At 34.6% G+C, this 20,242-nt stretch overlaps 1 protein-coding gene across 1 annotated transcript; it reads right to left on the minus strand.

The window, feature by feature from the left end:
- Positions 1-4,849: 4,849 nt before the first annotated feature.
- LOC138318568 (putative lipid scramblase CLPTM1) lies at positions 4,850-20,220 on the minus strand. Its single transcript, XM_069261056.1, has 14 exons — positions 19,967-20,220; positions 17,743-17,925; positions 17,067-17,225; positions 16,548-16,665; positions 15,175-15,260; positions 14,536-14,647; positions 13,400-13,502; positions 13,113-13,257; positions 12,185-12,278; positions 11,625-11,815; positions 11,165-11,260; positions 10,622-10,757; positions 8,967-9,134; positions 4,850-8,167 (listed from the first exon to the last, which is right to left on the minus strand). The coding sequence occupies exons 1-14, from the start codon at positions 20,045-20,047 to the stop codon at positions 7,932-7,934; spliced, it is 1,908 nt and encodes a 635-aa protein (XP_069117157.1). The 5' UTR covers positions 20,048-20,220; the 3' UTR covers positions 4,850-7,931.
- Between the last annotated feature and the right edge of the window lie 22 nt (positions 20,221-20,242).

The following is a 20,242-nucleotide window of genomic DNA, read 5'->3' on the forward strand; positions in this document are numbered from 1 at the left end:
GATTCATTTCGCTGTTTTGCCGTCTGGCGCAGTGATAATCAACTACCGCGCGGCATTTAGGACGACGGCGGGAAACATAAAACGACCCGCGTTATGAAAATTAACATTTTATTTATTCTAATGAAACAGTTCTGAAGGTGATGATAAGTGTGCTAGTAAACGTATAGTTAATAACTTCTGCGACTCTACAAAATTATCGATCTCGTTTTACATTCCTATTTTAAAAATTAAAAGCCGTTTCGGAAAGGTAGTGGCCCTTTAAAAAGGGATTCTTCTTTAATTGCAAAGCTCTTAATTCCTAACGTCTCAAATACTCTTTTTTGGAGATAGACGACAAAGTAATACACGACGCACATTCGTCTGAAATGTTAACAACACGAGTTAGGATTTTACGTGCATAGTTTTCAAGTCGTCAAACTTGTGTGGAATGAACTGTTCATTTTTTTACATTTCCTGACCAGCAATTAATGCATTACATCCGGATGCAATACAATGTAACCCTGGTAACGTTTGAACAGAATAGCAGACATTAGCAGTTTTTGTTGAACAATACATGCAGTGGTAGACATTCCTTGTGGACAGTAAATATACTACATCTGTACCAACCATATATACATAAACAAAATGAAATCCATGGTTTAAAGCATTGATTTAACACCATTCAAATTAAATTCAAGCTATTTTCTAGGGTCCGGGCAATCAACATGTTGAAAAATATGAATATTTCAGTAATATTAAATATGTTGATTTCTCAAGCTTATGGTAGTTCGAAATTTTGGTTTCCATAAAGTTATTAAAATTACTTTTTATTATTTTGGAATGGGATGATTTCTGATTTTTGTTTTCAATTTATTTTTGTTCCTCTACTGACAGCATCTGGCAATAGGACAAAAGACAAGAGGTCAGTATCATTGATATCGTGCACCCCGGGTTGTAGTCCGCTAAATCTGCCTATATTATTAGGCTTTTTTATTTTTATTATTTTTTTTGCCTAATATATAGTCAGCTCGCGGTACCTCTTAAAAATGTGAAATCGTAGATTTGGCCTACGCTACGTCAGCGGCATATTAATTTCTAATATATCGTCCATGCAATGCCGGGAAAATGTACATATACCTATATATTTGGATCTTATATACTCCACTGCCCCCATGTTACATCCCATTTATGAAATTAAACAACTCTGCACAATGAAATGAGACCTTTCTATTTCACACATTTGTAATGGCCGCCGTATACACATTTAGTAGAGCAAACGGCAGCCAATCAACTTCGCTACCGGTTTTATTTTAAAAAAAACCACGTGTAGTTGAAAGATAAACAAAATGCTAGCCAGTTAGAGTTTTATAGTGAAATTATTGTCGATATACACGACATGTTGCCAAATATTCAAATTGAACACGACCATTGCTGGTACCGCATGACTTTCCCATATATTAGGCAAAAAAAAAAAATAAAAATAAAAAAGCCTAATAATATAGGCAGGTTTAGCGGACTACCTGGGATGTCACTCTGTTGAGAAGAATAGCAGTGTTCCGTAGGTAGAAAACCAGTAACCAGATCTTTTGTGGACGATATGAGGGTAGGGTAATAACAAAGACAGTGTAAGAAGGAAGTTGGGCCCCGACACAGCATCCTCGATACTCCAGGGCTTCCGATCACTTACGATCTCTACACCCCTGGACTATCTCATAGTGAAATTGAAGGCAGCTCAGTGGAAAACATTTGACCAATCACAGGCTAGCAAAAATTTCCTTTGAAGACTACAGAGAGAGCGACGCCTAACATCAAAGCCACACAGTCAACCACAGTGTACCGTTATACAGCTCTTTTGATGTTCATCAAAGGACTAAATTACCTGTTCTATTCTGTTGCCTCCAGTTTTACTATGAGATAGTCCAGGGGTGTAGAGATCGTAGGTGATCGGAAGCCCTGGAGTATCGAGGATGCGACACAGGGACCTGGCACGAAAATTTTTAACCATTAGTTTGGTGTGTTTAGTTTTACGTCCTATTCAACAGCCATGGTCATGTAAGGACGTGCCAGGTTTGTTGGTGGAGGAAAGCCGGAGTACCCGGAGAAAAACCACCAGTCAGCGGTCAGTACCTGGCAACTGCCCCACATGGGATTCGAACCCGCTTCCCAGAGGTGGAGGGCTAGTGGTAATATGTCGGGACATCTTAACCACTCGGCCACCGCGGCCCCATTTAACCATTAGTATACATATATATATTATAGTATCGATACTATAATATATATGTATACTGTTAGTTAAAAAAATCGTGCCAGGTCCCTATGGGCCCCGAGGGACCTAGAAGAGATGATCACTTGGGCCCCGCATGAAAGTCAAAACAGCCAAGTCCCGGAGTCTCGTTTACGGTTAGAGCCGGATCGGATGAGTGGACATACCAACTGTTACAGAGAAGCCAGTGAAGAGCATTGGCAAGTAGTTTGATGGTTCACTCAACGACAGGAACAGTGTAGTGGAGATGAGGAAGCAGGTAGAGGAATGGATGGAGGCTATTGAGAAGAGTGGACTCCCAGGGAAATCCAAGGCCTGTATATACCAGCACGGCGTACTACCCAGACTCTTGTGGAAATTACTTGTCTACGAAGTACCAATTACATATGTAGAGGCAATGGAGAGGATGATCAGCGTACACCTTCGCAACATGACTGTGCATTTCACGTAGCTTTAGCAGCATAGCTTGGTAAAGCTCAGAAACCAAACCGCAACTCCCGCTCAAATCGGTAAGGGAGGAGTTCAAGATTACCGAAGTGCGTTAGGTCATCATGTTGAGTGACAGTGCAGATAACAAGGTCAGAGAAGCGAAACAGAAGAAAGTATCCTGGAATGATATTTGGAAGATGTAAGGCCAAAGGCTAAGCTTCCTGCTGAAGTCCACTTACGATCTACTGACCAACCAACCTATCCACCAGGGGAATCAAGGACAATGCAGAGTGTGTACTTTGCAGGAAACCAGCTAACCTGGTAAATATCCTCACATCATCCACAGGCGTCTGCATCCGGTTTGGAAAAATAAAATATCCAACCCCTACTATATGAACAGGGGTAGGTTATCATATTTTTAACAAACCAGAAGCAGACGCCTGTGCATCATGCAAGCACTTTCAGATGGAAGATACACATGGCGATATGACTAGGTCCATAAAGAAGTAGCAGCAAGTCTGGATCGTACAAGGAGGAGAAAGCGGACGTTATCAAAAGGACCAAAGTTTGTTACCTTTGTGAGGTCCGGAAACCGTGTTATAGGGAACGTAGAAGCTTGCGGGATACTCAGGATACTCGCAACAGCAGGAGACTGGGGAATAAGGGCAGACATCCGACAGAGGATGAGTTTCCCAGCAGAGGTGGCACTCTGCCCAGACATTGTTATGGTCCTGCAACTCTAAGCAGGTAGTCATGGTAAAATTGACTGTACCATGGAAAGACAAAATGGAGGAGGCCAATGAACGGAAGAAGCAGAAATACCAGCAGTTGGTGTAGGAATGCCAACATCAAGGATGTAAGACATGGTTCCTACCTATAGAGGTCGAATGCAGCCACGGGTTTCCCCAGTCAATCAGTATGGAGGGCCTGACGCCTAGGGGTAATTGGAACAGACCCGAGGAACCTGATAGCAGCAGTAAGCAGGCAGGCTGAGGTTGCTTCCAGTTGGATCTGAGGGAAAGAGTGGTTTGGTCACCAGCAACAGCACTAGTCACAAGGTTACAAATGGCAGTAGGACAGATATCACCGCCCGAAGCTATGAACAGGCAGAAAATAGGACATATACCTGCATTAACAGCAAGTGGAATCTTCCCTGGTTAGGCCGAAACGTCTAAGGAAGGAGGATCCACCTGATGAGGGGACTGGCCAGTATTGGAGTCATTCAGTGTATTCAAGGTAGAGATAATTGTTTGATGGATCTATGGAAATTCCAACATATCAGCCATTGCAATTTTGAGAAAGCATAGCGAGTATGAAGTTCAAATGCTTTATGGTATAGGAGATAGAGCCAGGACAATTTTTTTTTCATAGACTGAGGTCAAAAGTCAAAATATAGGTCATAGTGTCCTGGTTTCCATTTTGTCTCAGCATAGTACCTGGTAGTTATGTAGTAAAGAACATATATGGATCAGATCAGTGTGCCACAAAACAAGGTAGTGTTTCAGATACAAATATACGCAACCACAACAAAACCAAATATTTCACCTTCCTGCTAACAGTTCCACATCTGACACAGCTTCAGGCCAGCTATCAAGTCTCTCACCATCCTGGTTATCCAGAGGTTGCTTAAAATATTTGAATAAATGTCAAGGTCTCATTTAAACAAGCCATTAGTGTTATAAGCAAATTTTGGCTTTAGAACAAGTTGCTCATAGGAAAGATGGTGACAGAACAGTGGACATTTCACCATATTATCAAGACTTTTCCATTTACAGTCATTTTGACGTAGAATCCCTTGAAGTAGCTAGTGGGTATCTATGGCCTATGAAAGACCAGCAAATACGTAGTACAGAGCATTTAAAGAGAGTCTTGACAATGGTCAAGAGAAGACCAGATTTGAATTTCTGGATATGAAAGTGCAGACTTCGGTCATAATTAAAACAAAAATTCTAATAGACTTTGGTCAAAACTTTTTTTTCCTGATGTACCGGTAAGTAACATGTGTTATGTATGTCAGTTTTTGACTGGAGTTTGTTTTGAGAAATTGGAGCCAGTTCCTTTCCCTTTTTAATGAGAAATACTAATGAGAAATACATGTGTTTCTGTGAATATAGACTTAATGTCCTTTAAAACAAAGTTCCCTTTAGATCAGGTGAGCTAAAAATAACAACAAATGCATTTGATGTTCCTTTATCTGTTTATATAACACATCTACAGTACATAATATCAGTGTTTTATGTTTTATTGTCCAATATTGATACCAGGTACCTTCAAGGTACACTAACATAGTAAGACTATCCATCAATAAACACATTCCCCCTGGAATTCCATAATAAACTGTTCCAACCATAGAATCAGAAGAGTTCAATCACGTATTGAGGTATTAAACCATCAACATCATCCAAACAGTTGGTAAAACTATGATATTTACAAGACTTTTCCCAGATGAAATACTTCTCATGAAATTTTGGCCAGAGACTAAAATATCATAATGACACAATTCTGTAAGGAAATTTCTACATCCCCGTGTATAAAACTACAAATATACAAGATGTTGTTATCTAAAGAAACATCATTGAGTCATAAACCATTGCACATTATAACATGAAATTCATAGCGGTTTTAATATCACTTTCTGCAAAATTTTTGGTTCAATACATACAAAACAAAAAGGTCCAAACAATAAAACAAAATGGTATGTATGAATGTAGTTACAATATTGTATGCTCATTTCTGTATTAAAAATGTACAAAAATACTGAAATACCTGGAAAAAACCTGAATCACTTTGGTATATAAAAGAAATTTTGTATAAATTTAATCAGTAATTCAGTCATTAATACCAACATGACATTATTTTTCATACTTTACAGAATACACACGTTCACCAACACAACATGTGAAATGGACATACCCTATGAATATTGCACACACTCATATAAAATGACTTTCACACTAAGTATTCCAATGGACTAGACTGCAAAACTTCTTCAAAATACTGAAGAAACTTTCTCATAGCAAACTTTTCCATTCTGACAATACCCGATAGAGATAATTTCCTTTGTTCAAATTTTGTCTGAACTACGTGTAAAAGGAACATATATTTTCATAATCAGGAGCCTAAAATTTGAATGAATTGTTAACCCAAGGTACATATTCAGATTTCTTCTATGTTCCTCCATCAATAATATTGTTATTCTTTGGTAACTATACAAGAAAATATCACAAAGTTAAATGAAAAAAAAAATTAGGTGTGAAAGATTTCAACTTGATCAACATGTATAATAATCGCCTGTTTAAAGACAAAATGCTGATCATTAAAAAATACTGTAGCTTTAAAAACTTTCCAGTACACATATTTGTAGTATTTTTTTTTTCTGGACAAGAAACAACATTCTGAGATTTATTATGTACACTTTGTTCAAACAAATCAAACAATATAGCAATAACACAAGAGGCCCACCGAGCCTGCATCAGGAAACACCCACAAAGGTATGGTTTTGCACTGAAGAAAAAAATAACTGAATATGAGCAGAACATTGATGAAATTATTCATCTTTTTTATTTCTTATTGCAAAGAAAAAATTAGCATAAAATTGCTATGTCTGTTTACACTATAGTTCTTTGAAATTTTGATCATATGGAGATCCTGGATCTATTGGATCTAGAAAAGAGAGGGCCATAGTAAGAAAACAATGCATTATCTCCCTTGATATAGTGTCAACTACAACAAATCTTTATTGTGGCGCATGTTTAATATAAGTGATAACAACAACTACTTTTTTGCTTCCAAATAGTGATTGTTGCCTAGGTAATCATGGAGAAATATAGATGAGATTTCATTTCCATGGTCAGACTCAAAAATGTGGTAGTTTGACTACAGATCTACAGAAATATGCAGAAAAAGTGCTCTTTAGGTACATAAAATAGTAACTTCATCTTTTGATCAAAATCACTTTGTGATGACAAAATAAATGTCCCTTCAGTTGTTATGACATTTGACACACAGCAGAGGGCACTAGGTTTTTTTGTGTCTTTGGCTAAAATAATAGCTAGGTATAATTCTATCAATGAAACTCCTCATGGATGCTTTCAATATTCTGCTTGTTACTCAATTTAAATATAAACAGTATGAAAAACATATGGTACCAGGTTTTACAATTTTAATGTTTGTTCTAATTAAATACAACATGGAAGTTAATTTTCAGCACCCTTACACCCACATAAAACAACATTCAATAATAATTCCAAAGTAAATGATTATGTGATGAACTTCTCAAGCTAGAAGTCATCGCCTAGGAAACTGAAAGTTATTGACAAGTTTGTTTACCATCATGTATAAAACATATCAGAGGTTTACAATATTTTACTAAAAATATGTATTAACACGAACTAGAAACATATCCCAAAAGTTTGCTTGGTCAACCAAACATTGCTGAGAAAATGTGGCCATCATATTAGTCAAGATATTAGCATTAATGATAGCATTTTCATTTTCTGAATTAAATAGAAACAAACTTTGATGTTTCATGATCTTATACAATTATTACTAGTACATGTACAATATAGTGTGCAATAATGTCTCTGATATCCATTGGTTTCTTTGGCTCATCTAGGCTGAATAGGGTAGTGATCAATTATGGTAGAGGCAACTTTGGAGATCCTATAGCTGGTTGAGATCAAAGTGAAATAAAGAGGCCTCAAGGGCATCGCCTATCTATATATATTGTAACTGAAACCCTAAAAGTGTGATGTGTTAATTTGGTATTTGGTTGTTTTTGTATTAAAACAAGATGACTTTACCATAATTATTTGAGAATTGCAAAAATGGTTATTCTTTCTAAATAATTAATTTGACAATGTTTTCTTTTCAGAGTGTTTTGATATATCAAGCAAAGCTACAATGTATGAACTGACGCAGCATATTCTTCATCACAGTATAAAATCACATCCTTTTGTAAGGACTATTTCTGTAATCTTTGGGATAACTAAGTCTCTTGAAATGAGACAGGTTAAATATTGAAACTGAACAAATCCAACACAAAACCTGGGTTAACAACACAAACCTGGGATAACATCATAAGACCTGGGATAACACAAAGCAAGACTCAATAATTTAAAACTGCTCTTTAAAAATACAACACTACCATTCTTACATTATTTATATTTATACAATTTCATATATGACGATATACATTTTTATGTATTTGTTCCTAAATTGTTTAATATGGATTTCAGTCTTTTTGCGTGTCTAACTAAGATCAGTCATTTTTCTTTTCCTGTTCCGACTTTGGTTCTGCTATATTTTCCTCCGGTACCTCCGATCCCGGATGTGATTGGTTAGTTTCTCCGTTCGTTATAGGAACACCATTTTCATCATTCACTATAGCAGTTCCATTCTGATCAAACATTTCTTGGCTTGTTCCGAATTCATTAACACGCTTAGGATCAATTCTATATATATAGCGTTGGTAAAGGAAAATGAAAAACACAATATCTGAAACAAAAACAAATTAATACAATTACTGTAAAAACTGATTATGTAGACTTGTTTGACAATAAAGAAATACTTCAACGTTTAAATATTCTGTAAGGTCATTCATAAGTTAGGGTATTTCACATTCAATAAGTAAAGGTCATTGGACGTACATGTAAAACAGATTTCTCTATTTGTTTGTATCCTGATACTTGGTAATCATTAGTTTGGGGAAACTATAGCGTATAAAACATTCCACAACTTCAAACAATCAACTGTATACATTGACTGGGGAAAATAACCCTAGCCCTCCCTACCCCATGGAAATTGTGGTTTACATATGTCTCACCATGAATAACTAAGTTGACAGTACCCATATCAAATATTCTTATATGTACACACTACAATATATAAGGTAAACTCAATAGACAATGTTTTTTCTCGTGCCCCGAAACGTTTTATATAGCGTCACGGTACGTAAAACTCTTCACTTCGACAATGTAAGGGACATAACTCAAGCTAAAAATATCATCAAAACAAAATTGAATGGCAACATTGCCTTAACTTCACTTATACATGCTAAAGAATATTTTTCTACTGTAATACAATTTTTGCTCGATTGCCATATTTTCCAGAGTTTGAACCACACATTTTACCTGGAGATCAGGACTACAGCTTGTATTTCAGTGCAGCTTACACGTGAACAAATAGTCATGCACAAACTGTCTGGAGAATTGTGCAATAAAAACTCTCTTTATAGGTAATAATTCTTCATAAAATGATTAAAATTGTTTAAATTTTTAGGAATATCTATACTCACCATCTCTGAAGCAGCCTATACGATAAAGTGTAGGCATTTTGATCACAAAGGCAAATATATCATCTATGAATGTATTGAGTGCTTTGTAGGTCATCATCCTCCAAGGAAGATGAGCCACAGACTTGAGCTTATAGTTAATGAACAGCTGTGGTGTCATCATAATGAAACCTGCAACAAAGAAGGGAAATAGTTGTAGTTCAGTTTATGGCATTGTGACAGTATCCAAGTTTACATCAGTGACAGTATCCAAGTTTACATCAGTGACAGTATCCAAGTTTACATCATAGACAGTATCCAAGTTTACATCAGTGACAGTATCCAAGTTTACATCATAGACAGTATCAAAGTTTACATCAGTGACAGTATCCAAGTTTACATCATAGACAGTATCCAAGTTTACATCAGTGACAGTATCCAAGTTCACATCATTGACAGTATCCAAGTTTACATCATTGACAGTATCCAAGTTTACATCATTGACACAATTTGACAGTATCCAAGTTTACATCATTGACAGTATCCAAGTTTACATCATAGACAGTATCCAAGTTTACATCAGTGACAGTATCCAAGTTTACATCATAGACAGTATCAAAGTTTACATCAGTGACAGTATCCAAGTTTACATCATAGACAGTATCAAAGTTTACATCAGTGACAGTATCCAAGTTTACATCATTGACAGTATCCAAGTTTACATCAGTGACAGTATCCAAGTTTACATCAGTGACAGTATCCAAGTTTACATCATAGACAGTATCCAAGTTTACATCATAGACAGTATCCAAGTTTACATCAGTGACAGTATCCAAGTTTACATCAGTGACAGTATCCAAGTTTACATCATAGACAGTATCCAAGTTTACATCAGTGACAGTATCCAAGTTTACATCAGTGACAGTATCCAAGTTTACATCAGTGACAGTATCCAAGTTTACATCATAGACAGTATCCAAGTTTACATCATAGACAGTATCCAAGTTTACATCAGTGACAGTATCCAAGTTTACATCATTGACAGTATCCAAGTTTACATCATTGACAGTATCCAAGTTTACATCATTGACAGTATCCAAGTTTACATCATTGACAGTATCCAAGTTTACATCATTGACAGTATCCAAGTTTACATCATTGACAGTATCCAAGTTTACATCATTGACATTATTCAAGTTTACATCAGTAACCATATTCAGAAGATTGTTGAGGAAAGCAGCAAGATTCAAGGAAGTGGATAAGTAAGAGAGAGAACAAAAATCATTCTAATGTTGTACAACATACATGGTAAATAGTACCAAGGGCCTTATTGGGGTTGGAATATATTGATAAAATGGTAAGAGGAAGTGACACATCAGGTACAATCTTTAAGTTTCGGGAAAGAGAGTAAGGAAGGCCGAGGGAGGGGATAGTTTACTTTAATGAGAAAACATACAACCTAACAAATGTTTAAGGAAGAACAAGGGAAAAGGGAGGAAGGTAAGAGGGTGTATGAATAACTTACCTAACTGTTAAAACATTAAAAGAAGGTCTTGCATTATAGGTTGTATCCAGGAAATTGCAATCGGTAGACAGAGGAATGAAATGGAAGGAGGAATGGAAAGGAAGGAAGGAATGGAAAGGACAGAGAAATGTAGAAGGATATATGTCCAACATACCAAATGTGAGCAGAAAGCCATACATCATGGATAATACCCAGGAGTACCAGCCTTTATGTTCCTGGTAGAACAGACTGTACACAGCATAACCTCCTAGCAGTGGGAACAAGGCCCACGACAAGTATTTAAACGCCATCTGAAAGAGGAAGTGAGGGAATTGAATAATCATTCGATAAAAACAGTCTAGAGTACCAAGGGTTGAAAATGTTTTAGGTAATTTTTGGGTAATTAGTAGTTTGTCAAATCTTTTAATTTGTTTACAGTATAATTTTGACAATATTTTTAAGAACAATTGTTGATGTTGATTGGCCCTCTATAGGCGAAATTAAATGAAATATATAATACATATTCTTGTATGCTCATATTCTAATGTTTTATTATTTCCAATTGACTTGTGAATTGTTACCCTACTTTAATATCAAACTCTCCAGGATTTTTTTCATTTCAAAACATTTTATGAAATCAAATAAATTAAATGTGGATTTGGAAGCAGGCAAAGTCTATACTGCATGCATCCTCTACAAACTCTCTTGAATAACTTACCATATCATATTTCTTGGTCTGAGATTCTGTATAGGTAGATTTATCATCAAATGAAAGACGTGGTATCACTCCAAGTATAAGGTTTTCTCTGTCAATCTATAAAACAATTCAACAGTCACAATGGGCCTGTATTGTCCGCTAGCTGTTTGCAGATTGTAGTACTTGTAAAGGCATTACATATAATAACTTATAATGATGACTCTTTTGGTCTTCAATCCAAACTAATAACAACCAAAAACCTGTATTTTATATGTGTTAAATAAATTGATGGTACAAAGTATGTCCATAAGAATACTAATAATGAATACTTGACTCAAATGTACAATTTATAGGTCTAATCAACACTGAGATTTGACAACATATGTTGAGTTAGTGAGTGTCATTGAATGTTTATATTGTTTGATGTAACATCTTTTCTTCAGATTCTTTGGTCTTCTTCTTTCAGCAGGGTTTGAATTACCTTTACATTGACGACTTTGTGAATTTTCCAGATCTCAATGCCCAGCCCCACCATGACGCTGAGTTGGACCATAAAGTTTGTTTCATTGTCCCAGACGTAGAGAACAACAATCAGAGACTGGAATACATTGAAGAAGACTGAGCGCACAGACAGACCTTCCAGGGATTTACGGTTCTTCCAGAACTGAATATCTGAAGAAAAAATATCAAATATGACATTTATTCGAGGAATTTATAAAATAATAACGGTATTCTATTTAACTGAACAATGTATTTGACTCTGTTTTATAAAACTTTTATCAAAGCATCTCGGTTTTTGATATCAATTAAATGCCTCAATATACAAAATGAACTAGCATTTATTAGGATATCAATTTAAAATCATCACCTTCCTATACGAGGACACACAGTTTAACCACATCTAACAAGTAAGTGGAAACAAATCTTAGAAATGAGCTTGCTTTTCTTAACATCTTGTTGACATCTGGGTTCAATTAATATGTTTCAATAAGCATGTGAAAACTTAAAAAAGTTGCCCACTTGGAGAAAATTCCAACTTACCATTTTTAAAAGCAAGGAATTCAAACACACTGTGGACAATAGAAATGATGATTGTCAGTGCCAGTAGATATGGATTTGTCTCAAGGAAAGCCGTCTGGAAAAAAATAAAAAATAAAATCTGCATTTATACAACAGAGAAATCCATTAAAACTATTATTAGTTATGTTTCAATCAATAATTTTCCCTATCAAATGGCTCAAGATGATAAATGTAAGTGCACAACCACTAGATTTTATAAGAAGTAATAGGAAAGAATTTTAACTATGGTTAGAAATACTTTATTTTGGTGTTCTACGGTATAAGGGAAGAAATCTTCAATGAATAACCCATATAGGTAACATAGGTTTCAAGATGCTTTTATCTAAATTTCCAATTTAATATGTTTATTTTATCAAATACAAGAGCAAAGTGGCAATTCTTTTATCAAATCCATTATCTGTAAAATTATTCAACTGTATAAGTAAAATCATTTTGCATGTTAGGCAGATTTTTAAATTATTGAATCTTTTTGAATTTTACTTTAGTCATTCTTGACAATTTTTCAAAAGTAGGAAATTATCTCCCTTTCACCAACAGTGTTTATAATTAGCAACCGTTCTGGTATTAATCACTATCTTTGAAATGAAGTAAAGACTGTACTACCATTTATTAAGTTCATCCCCGTATTTCTATAATGAACCATTCTACCCTTAGAGCTAGAAGAATACAGGTGTTTCTAATACCAAACCGATGTGGGTGAAGTACAATTTACCATTGATTAGTCCCACCAACCGGTGATTGTGACATGATATTCTGATGTGATTTTTGAGACATCAAAATCACTGGATGGTGGGACTAATTGATGGTAAATTGTACTTTACCCGCATATTTTTGGTATCTCGAAACCAAACATCAAAATTTAAATTAAGGGGCAATTTTCTGTCCTGACCTTGATGGTATCCTGGTCGTCGTCGTTGTCCTCTATGAAGTCCATGCCCAAGTTGGCATACCACTTGCTCCTCATACCCTGGGCAGCGTACATCTGCCAGCGTAGTAGGGAGATCGGAGAGTAGGTCAAGGTCAGATTCAGCACCCTATCAAAGGTAATTGAACTGTCTTATTTAAATATTACCCTGATACAAGCAGCACATAATATGAAACTTGATTTTTAAGGGTATGTTAAATCAGACTCTACAGAAAGTTACTGATACTTATACACAGTAGATTATGACTTACTTGACAGTGTCATTGATGGGTTGGTAGTCTGTGTTGAGATTCCAGTATTGATTGAAATAAAGTACTGGGAAGTATTTATTGGTGCCTGGCACAAACTCCACAACTGTAAGGAATACACACATGTTCAGTTTATAATGATTGATGTAAAACTATTTTATTTTCCTATTTTTTTTTTTAATAAAGTCTTAATCAGAGTGGGGTTCTATAGGGGGTGTGTAACACCGGATGTTTTGTGATGATTAGGCAAAAAAAAATTAGTTCTTAGTTTCTCAGGCCCCGCCGCATCGACATTTACCCCCCGCACCAACGTTTTTTATGCGCCATAACTTAAAAATTAAAATCGAGACCACCGCATCGAACGCACCCCAAATTTCCATTCGAACTCGCCCGAAATCTCCATTCGAAAACGCACCCGGAATTTGGCTCCAATTTTAGTATGCACCTTAAATGGCTGCCGATGTCAGCATTTGCTCAAAACGGAATGTTTCCTCCCAGGATTATGTATTTTCAACTGGTTTTCTTTGGATATAGTGACGATTGAGATATTTAAAAGCTGTTTTTAAAGACTGAGTAAGAATTAACATTTTCTACACGTGTTTTCATTGATTTTCCTTCAAGTGAGAAAAAAATAAAATGTTATCTGCCGCATTTGTTTTCGGAGAAATAAAAAATAAAAAATATTACCGCCGCCCGCACTGACTTTTTAAAAAAGTGGCCTGAGAAACTAATTAACAATTTTTTTTGGCCTTACATAGATGACAATCACACACAGTCTGGCAGCCATGCTGGATACTTTATTACCATGTGCTACTTCTGGTTACATATAAAATACGGAATGGATAATACTAAATTCCGGAAAAGGTTATACTTATATAAGGAATAAACATTACAATCAGTAAGTAAAGAACTGAGTTCATATGAATCTTATAAAATTGATATAAAGTTAGCATTAGCTAGGCCTTCCATCAATTAGTTTACCTTGACTTGAGAAATTGTTATTAAACTTGGATTAGCCTAATCACCTTTAGAAAAACTGAGCCCATATTGTTAACCGAGCAATTAAAATAATACAGTGTTAAAAATCACCTTGTATGTGTTAATAGAAAGGCTTTATTTAATAGGAATGAAACACTTACAATCATTGAGGGGTGCGGGAATAGAGCCCCTCATCCAGGGTGAATGGTCATCTAGTAGGTTGATAGTCAGGTTAGGATGCCAGTGGGACAGGATCTCAAATGACACATTTTTCTACAAGCACCAAATTCAAGCTTACTCTCATGTCCTTTGAATCATCAGGTTAGAAACTTTTTTTTTAATTGAAACTTCCACACATACTTTTATCTTTTCGCTTCATTCACTACTTTATTTATTTAACTAAAACATGCACATTTACAGACTGAAGTGAAACCCAAATATATATAGCCAAATATATATTACGATTTCTGATTCCATATTCATACCTACATTGAAACATCAAACACAATTAACTTGTCTGTTATTCAACACACAAGAACAACTTAAACATACATAATAACAAACATAGTAACCTATATCTAATGACAATTTTATGGACTGTCAGAACAATAACCAGATCAAATAATTTAAAATCATATATAAATAGAAATATTTGGGAGATATAAATGCTTCCATGTTAAATCAGGACGGGACATAACAGGTTAAGCCAGACATTGGTGACACCATATAAGATCCTACTATTACATGCACAACATCAGACTGAGGCAAACAATACACATGTGTCTAGGTCAGTTGTGTACCTGAATAAGGTCTGGGTGTACATCTGTTTGGCCTGTCAACAGATTTACTGTGTTGTGGAATTTCCTTTTCTTATATTTGTTTAATCCTGGAAAGTAAAAGAGAGCATTATCAAACAGTGCCTTTCAATTTTGTATTGTACTGTTTCTGTCACCAACCTTACTCAAAACATGTATTCATCAATAGTCAAAACAGTGATTTGGTCTAATATTTAAGCTATAAAACAAATTAATATGTTTGAAATCAGGAAAATTTTAATACAGTGTGAATATTAGAATTTTTGGTTAATATGCATATCATATTTCTTAATAGAAATGAAATGATTACTGAATGGTGTAGGAAAGGAATATAGCATAGGCAAATATGTTCGTCAATTCGTGTTTAATGTTTAGCAGTATTTAATGATACTTTCGGTAAATTTTTGAATTTGTATCACTTGATACTGATTGGGTTAAACCAGAGTGCATCAATGTTGTACTGATCAGATGGTAAGATAAAATATTTTCATTATATTTAAACATTTTTTTCTTGTTTGAAAGTATGGTTTATGTAATAATACTGTTATACAACCTGTGAAAATTTGATGTACTAGAAGTAAGAATGATTTGTATCCTGTCACTTTCATCAGACAAGAGACCAGGCAGAATAAGTACACACAGAAATGACAGTTGAAGATTAATTCTCGATGTTGATTTCAGTACTGCTGAATGAACAATACTGTGATACTTGTTTGTTTGTTTGAGTTTTACGGCCCATTGACAATTGAGGTCATTTAGGGCCACAATACTACTGTGACATAGAATTGTAATGAAAGCCAATAATCAAGCAATGGTCACAAGAGCAGTTAACCTCCCTCATCAACAACATTGATAGCAGTAATAACACCAAATTCACTTGTGAAGAAGAAGCCATTGCCTTTCCTAGACGCCTTTAACTGGTACCATACATAGGAAAAAATCCACACAGACTAATACCTAAACTTCTATTCCCATAATCCTCTATATCACAACCTAAGAGTAGTGCGCACATTGATTATTAGATGCTAGACCATTGTCACAGAAAAGCATGCAAACAAATTGTATGCATCCTTTAAATTATTTATTAACTAGAACTGTCGCTAGAGTGGATGACTTATATCCCCCACTTCACAAATTTAATAATAACTCCATTAATAGGGTCATTACAGAACCCTATATAGTTTACTCTCCTTTATGTTAGGGTTCTGTGTACCAAATTTTATAAAAATCTGTGAAGTAGTTAAAGAGGAATTTGACGGAAAAAATTATGTCTGAGACAGACAGACGGACAACCCAATTCCAGTATACCCCACTTAACTTTGTTGCGGGGGTATAGTTTAAGCAAAATGATAACATACTCATAGATTTGTAGACAGTTGTTCGTCTTGAGTACTGTCCCTTGTCTGCAGGGTTTGGAGATTTTCCTGACCGTACAAAGTACACATGAAGAAATATTGATCCATTGTTCTGCACAGCCTGAAATTAAATTAAAACATCTTTTTAAAACTAATTTTCATAACGAATCAAAATTCTGCCAATCAATGTGAGAAATTGAAAAGCAGTACTAAGAGAGTGTAAGTATAGTATAAATTATGCTTTAGGTTAAACTCATGTTTTTGTCTGTTTTTTGAGAATATCAACATGCTATCATATAGATGAAGAGGCTTAATAGAAAGTATTAGAAAGACGATATAAAAGGTGAAATAACCATGTTTGTCATAAAAGTCTTAAATAGACATACATTGTGGACTATACAGGGAAATAAATTTTCAGAATTATCAATTTCATCAAACTCTGAGTGTCTTCATTTACAAATGGTCATAACCAGTTTACTGCCTTCATGACTCTGCTTATTTTATCCATGTCTGATCACCTACCTCTGGTGTAGGTATCTGTCCACTTTTAACAAAGCTACCATCCCCATCAATACCACTTGTCCAGTCTCCATACACCAGGCCTTTCTGGATCCAGAACAAGCTCTCAGGTTTGTTAAAGTCTGTAAATTCTTCTTGTAATGACAGGTAAACATACAAATCCTACAAAAGAACAGAAAATGGATAATGTCTAAATTGATAGAAATTAAAGAAATGGTAATGGAATCTCAATTTAATTTTAATGAAAGGATTTCAGGTTGAAAATCATATATACTATCAGCCTTAAAGTTTATAGCTATATGTGTCCAGTAGTATATGTTGTTAATGATACAGCATAAAACATAGATCATAAAGTTTATTGATGAGACTTTTGATATTGCATGAATAGGAAATAAATCAGTAAAAATTTTGTAATATTTCAAAAGCATGAAGGGAACACAATGATATGTTTGCTGCAAATTTTTAGCAACAACTGTCATTTATTTTAATAGACTGAACAGCTAAAAAAAATTTAACATTAGAGCATGTTGTAAAGATAATAATCTATACATGTAATAATACAAAATATGATGAAGCTGATGTTCCATATCATATAATTTCAGTATCTTTGGAAAGAATTTTATTGACTTTGGTCATATTATACTAGCACAATATCTGGGTTCAATACTTGCTATCATACCATTTCAGTGTCTTTGGGATAAATATTTTCCGAGTATGGTACACTAGTTGTCTGTCCATCTTCAGTCTGAACAGGTGTTGTGGTAGGCCTTCTGAAGAAGCTACTGATCATGTAGATAAATATTATTCGCACAATCAAAGACTTCACGATACCAAAGAATCCAGGACGTGCTTGTTCCTGTTGCTGAAAAACATACAGTTTAATATCAATGTTATAAGTACCTTTGCAAGGTTTTAACTAAATTACCAGCAGTGAAAATTATCTGTAACATCTGCTTTTCTTTACATAAATTCCAATTGCATATATGTAGCTAGATGGAACATAAACCATGTTAATTTTTATATGATAGATAGTGCTGGTAAATGCTAATATGACAAAATTATTTCAAAATATGAACATTTCTTAAACTATAGAAACAGCTTAATGATTGATGTAGAAAATAAAGTGTATAGCAAATCTACAGACAAGGGCAACACAGACGTTTTGAAATCTATGCATGATAGATCTAGAGAGTGCAGCCAAAGCCCTTTCTTGAACAAACTCTTAAAGAGAGATGTCTCGATATTAGTGACGAGCAAGTCATACATTTATTGATAATCACTCAAATAATCAGTTTATAGTACAGTCTGTAAATGATAATTTGGATATAAAAATTTGCTGTTGATATACTTTTTTGTGTTATTTTCTTAAAATTTCGGACATGGAATATTTAGACAAAAGTTTTAAGCCTTGATTAATCATTACTTATATTTCATTTTCTGTTGAGAAAAGAAAGTACTTTAACAGCAACCCAGTAACGATTGAAAAGACATATGTTTAGAATAAATCTACATTGTACCTATTTGATTACCAATTATCGATTAAGGGTTTTCATAATTAATAATTGGAATTGGAAAGGGCATATCAACTGATGATCGATGATTATCGATAAACGTTCCACCATTAGTCCGTAACATATATAGATGTAAATCATCCATATATGATTAGAGTTTAAAACTTTCTCGATGAAATCACAACAAGATCCAATGTTGCAAAAGTTTGTACAAAGTCACACTTACAGGGATTACAAAATACATGTATTCGCATGAAATTTTGAAAATTAAAAGCAAAAACATTAATACTAGGGTCCTTAAAAGGGATTGTAAGCATAATCTTACAAAGACATTTTGTTTGAAATCTCAAATCAAGTACCCTTTAATTAACTTCAGAATGGTCTATCTGGGATGGAAAATGACATTGGAATATATAATTATATGTCAGATTCAACAAGGCTAGGATTCTAATCAAACTATGGTCAAGAAATTATATCTGATATTTATTCAATAAATAAGAATACAGAAAATTGCAGTGACCATATGTATATGGCCTATAGTCATGTATTTGATGTCTTGATAATTCTGTTTTAACTATTCTATTAGGAAAACACACTCCTAGGGTATAGATGTCATGGATGAACAATTGTGGAATTGATTAACAAACATCTGCCTGGGGCAATGTGATTACCGCTCATTATAATAAGTGAAATGGTAATTATAACAGGCCTAGGGTCACAATTAACATATAGTTGCATAACTGCTACAGAAATCTATGTCCATTAGTATGGTTATTAGGTGGGGAGGGATTTAACTTATATTCAAATTGCACTTTCCAATATCACACAATGGGTGCTGTTTACATGTGAAACGAAATAGGCCTTATTCCCTCCTCTCTCTTTATATTTTTGAAAATGATTCTTATTAAACTCACAAAATTAAATAGAAAAGTTTTCATCAATATAAGCTATTGAACAGTTATTATTTAAAAACAATATAATGACTTTAGGGTAAAATCATATCCTTAACCTTTGTCTTCATGACCAGACCACTGACCAGTGTATTTTGTGAATACATTATTAGTCAGAACGTATCAATCTATTATGCTTTCCATTTAAAACTTTATATCAGTTAAGTCGGCAAAATCAATAAAACTGATTCATCTTAGCAGTCACCGATTTCTCAATTACCACCCAGGTGAATCATGCATGAAATAGACCTAGAAGAAGCGTTAGATCAAGGCCTATCTGTGTGACGCATTCATTTAGAAAGCACAGTTCAGACTCAGTCTCTGATCACGTGTTATGGACATGGATACATTTCGTAAATATTTCCAGTTTTAAGATGTCTACTAATGTAAAAAGATAACAGCGAAATTCATCAGCCATAATTCTTTGTTTAAGGTTAGTTACCTGTCCATTTTGACCAGCAACTTGATCGCTAGTCGAATTATTTTCTTGAGACGGTGTCGCGACGACCTCAGTGTCCGCCATGTTGGATTTAGATATAATCTCTAACCGGAGTGAATAAGTTTTCCTTGTGATTGAAAATGAGACTGTCACTCATATCTTCATTCATTATTACCACAACGTTTTGACCATAATATATACTGTAACAATTATATAGATTACAACCTATTCATATATTAAAACGAGGGAGATTATGTTGTTTTAGAGGCTAAATTCAAT

Source organism: Argopecten irradians, chromosome 3, assembly GCF_041381155.1.
Source record: "Argopecten irradians isolate NY chromosome 3, Ai_NY, whole genome shotgun sequence".
Taxonomy (NCBI): domain Eukaryota; kingdom Metazoa; phylum Mollusca; class Bivalvia; order Pectinida; family Pectinidae; genus Argopecten; species Argopecten irradians.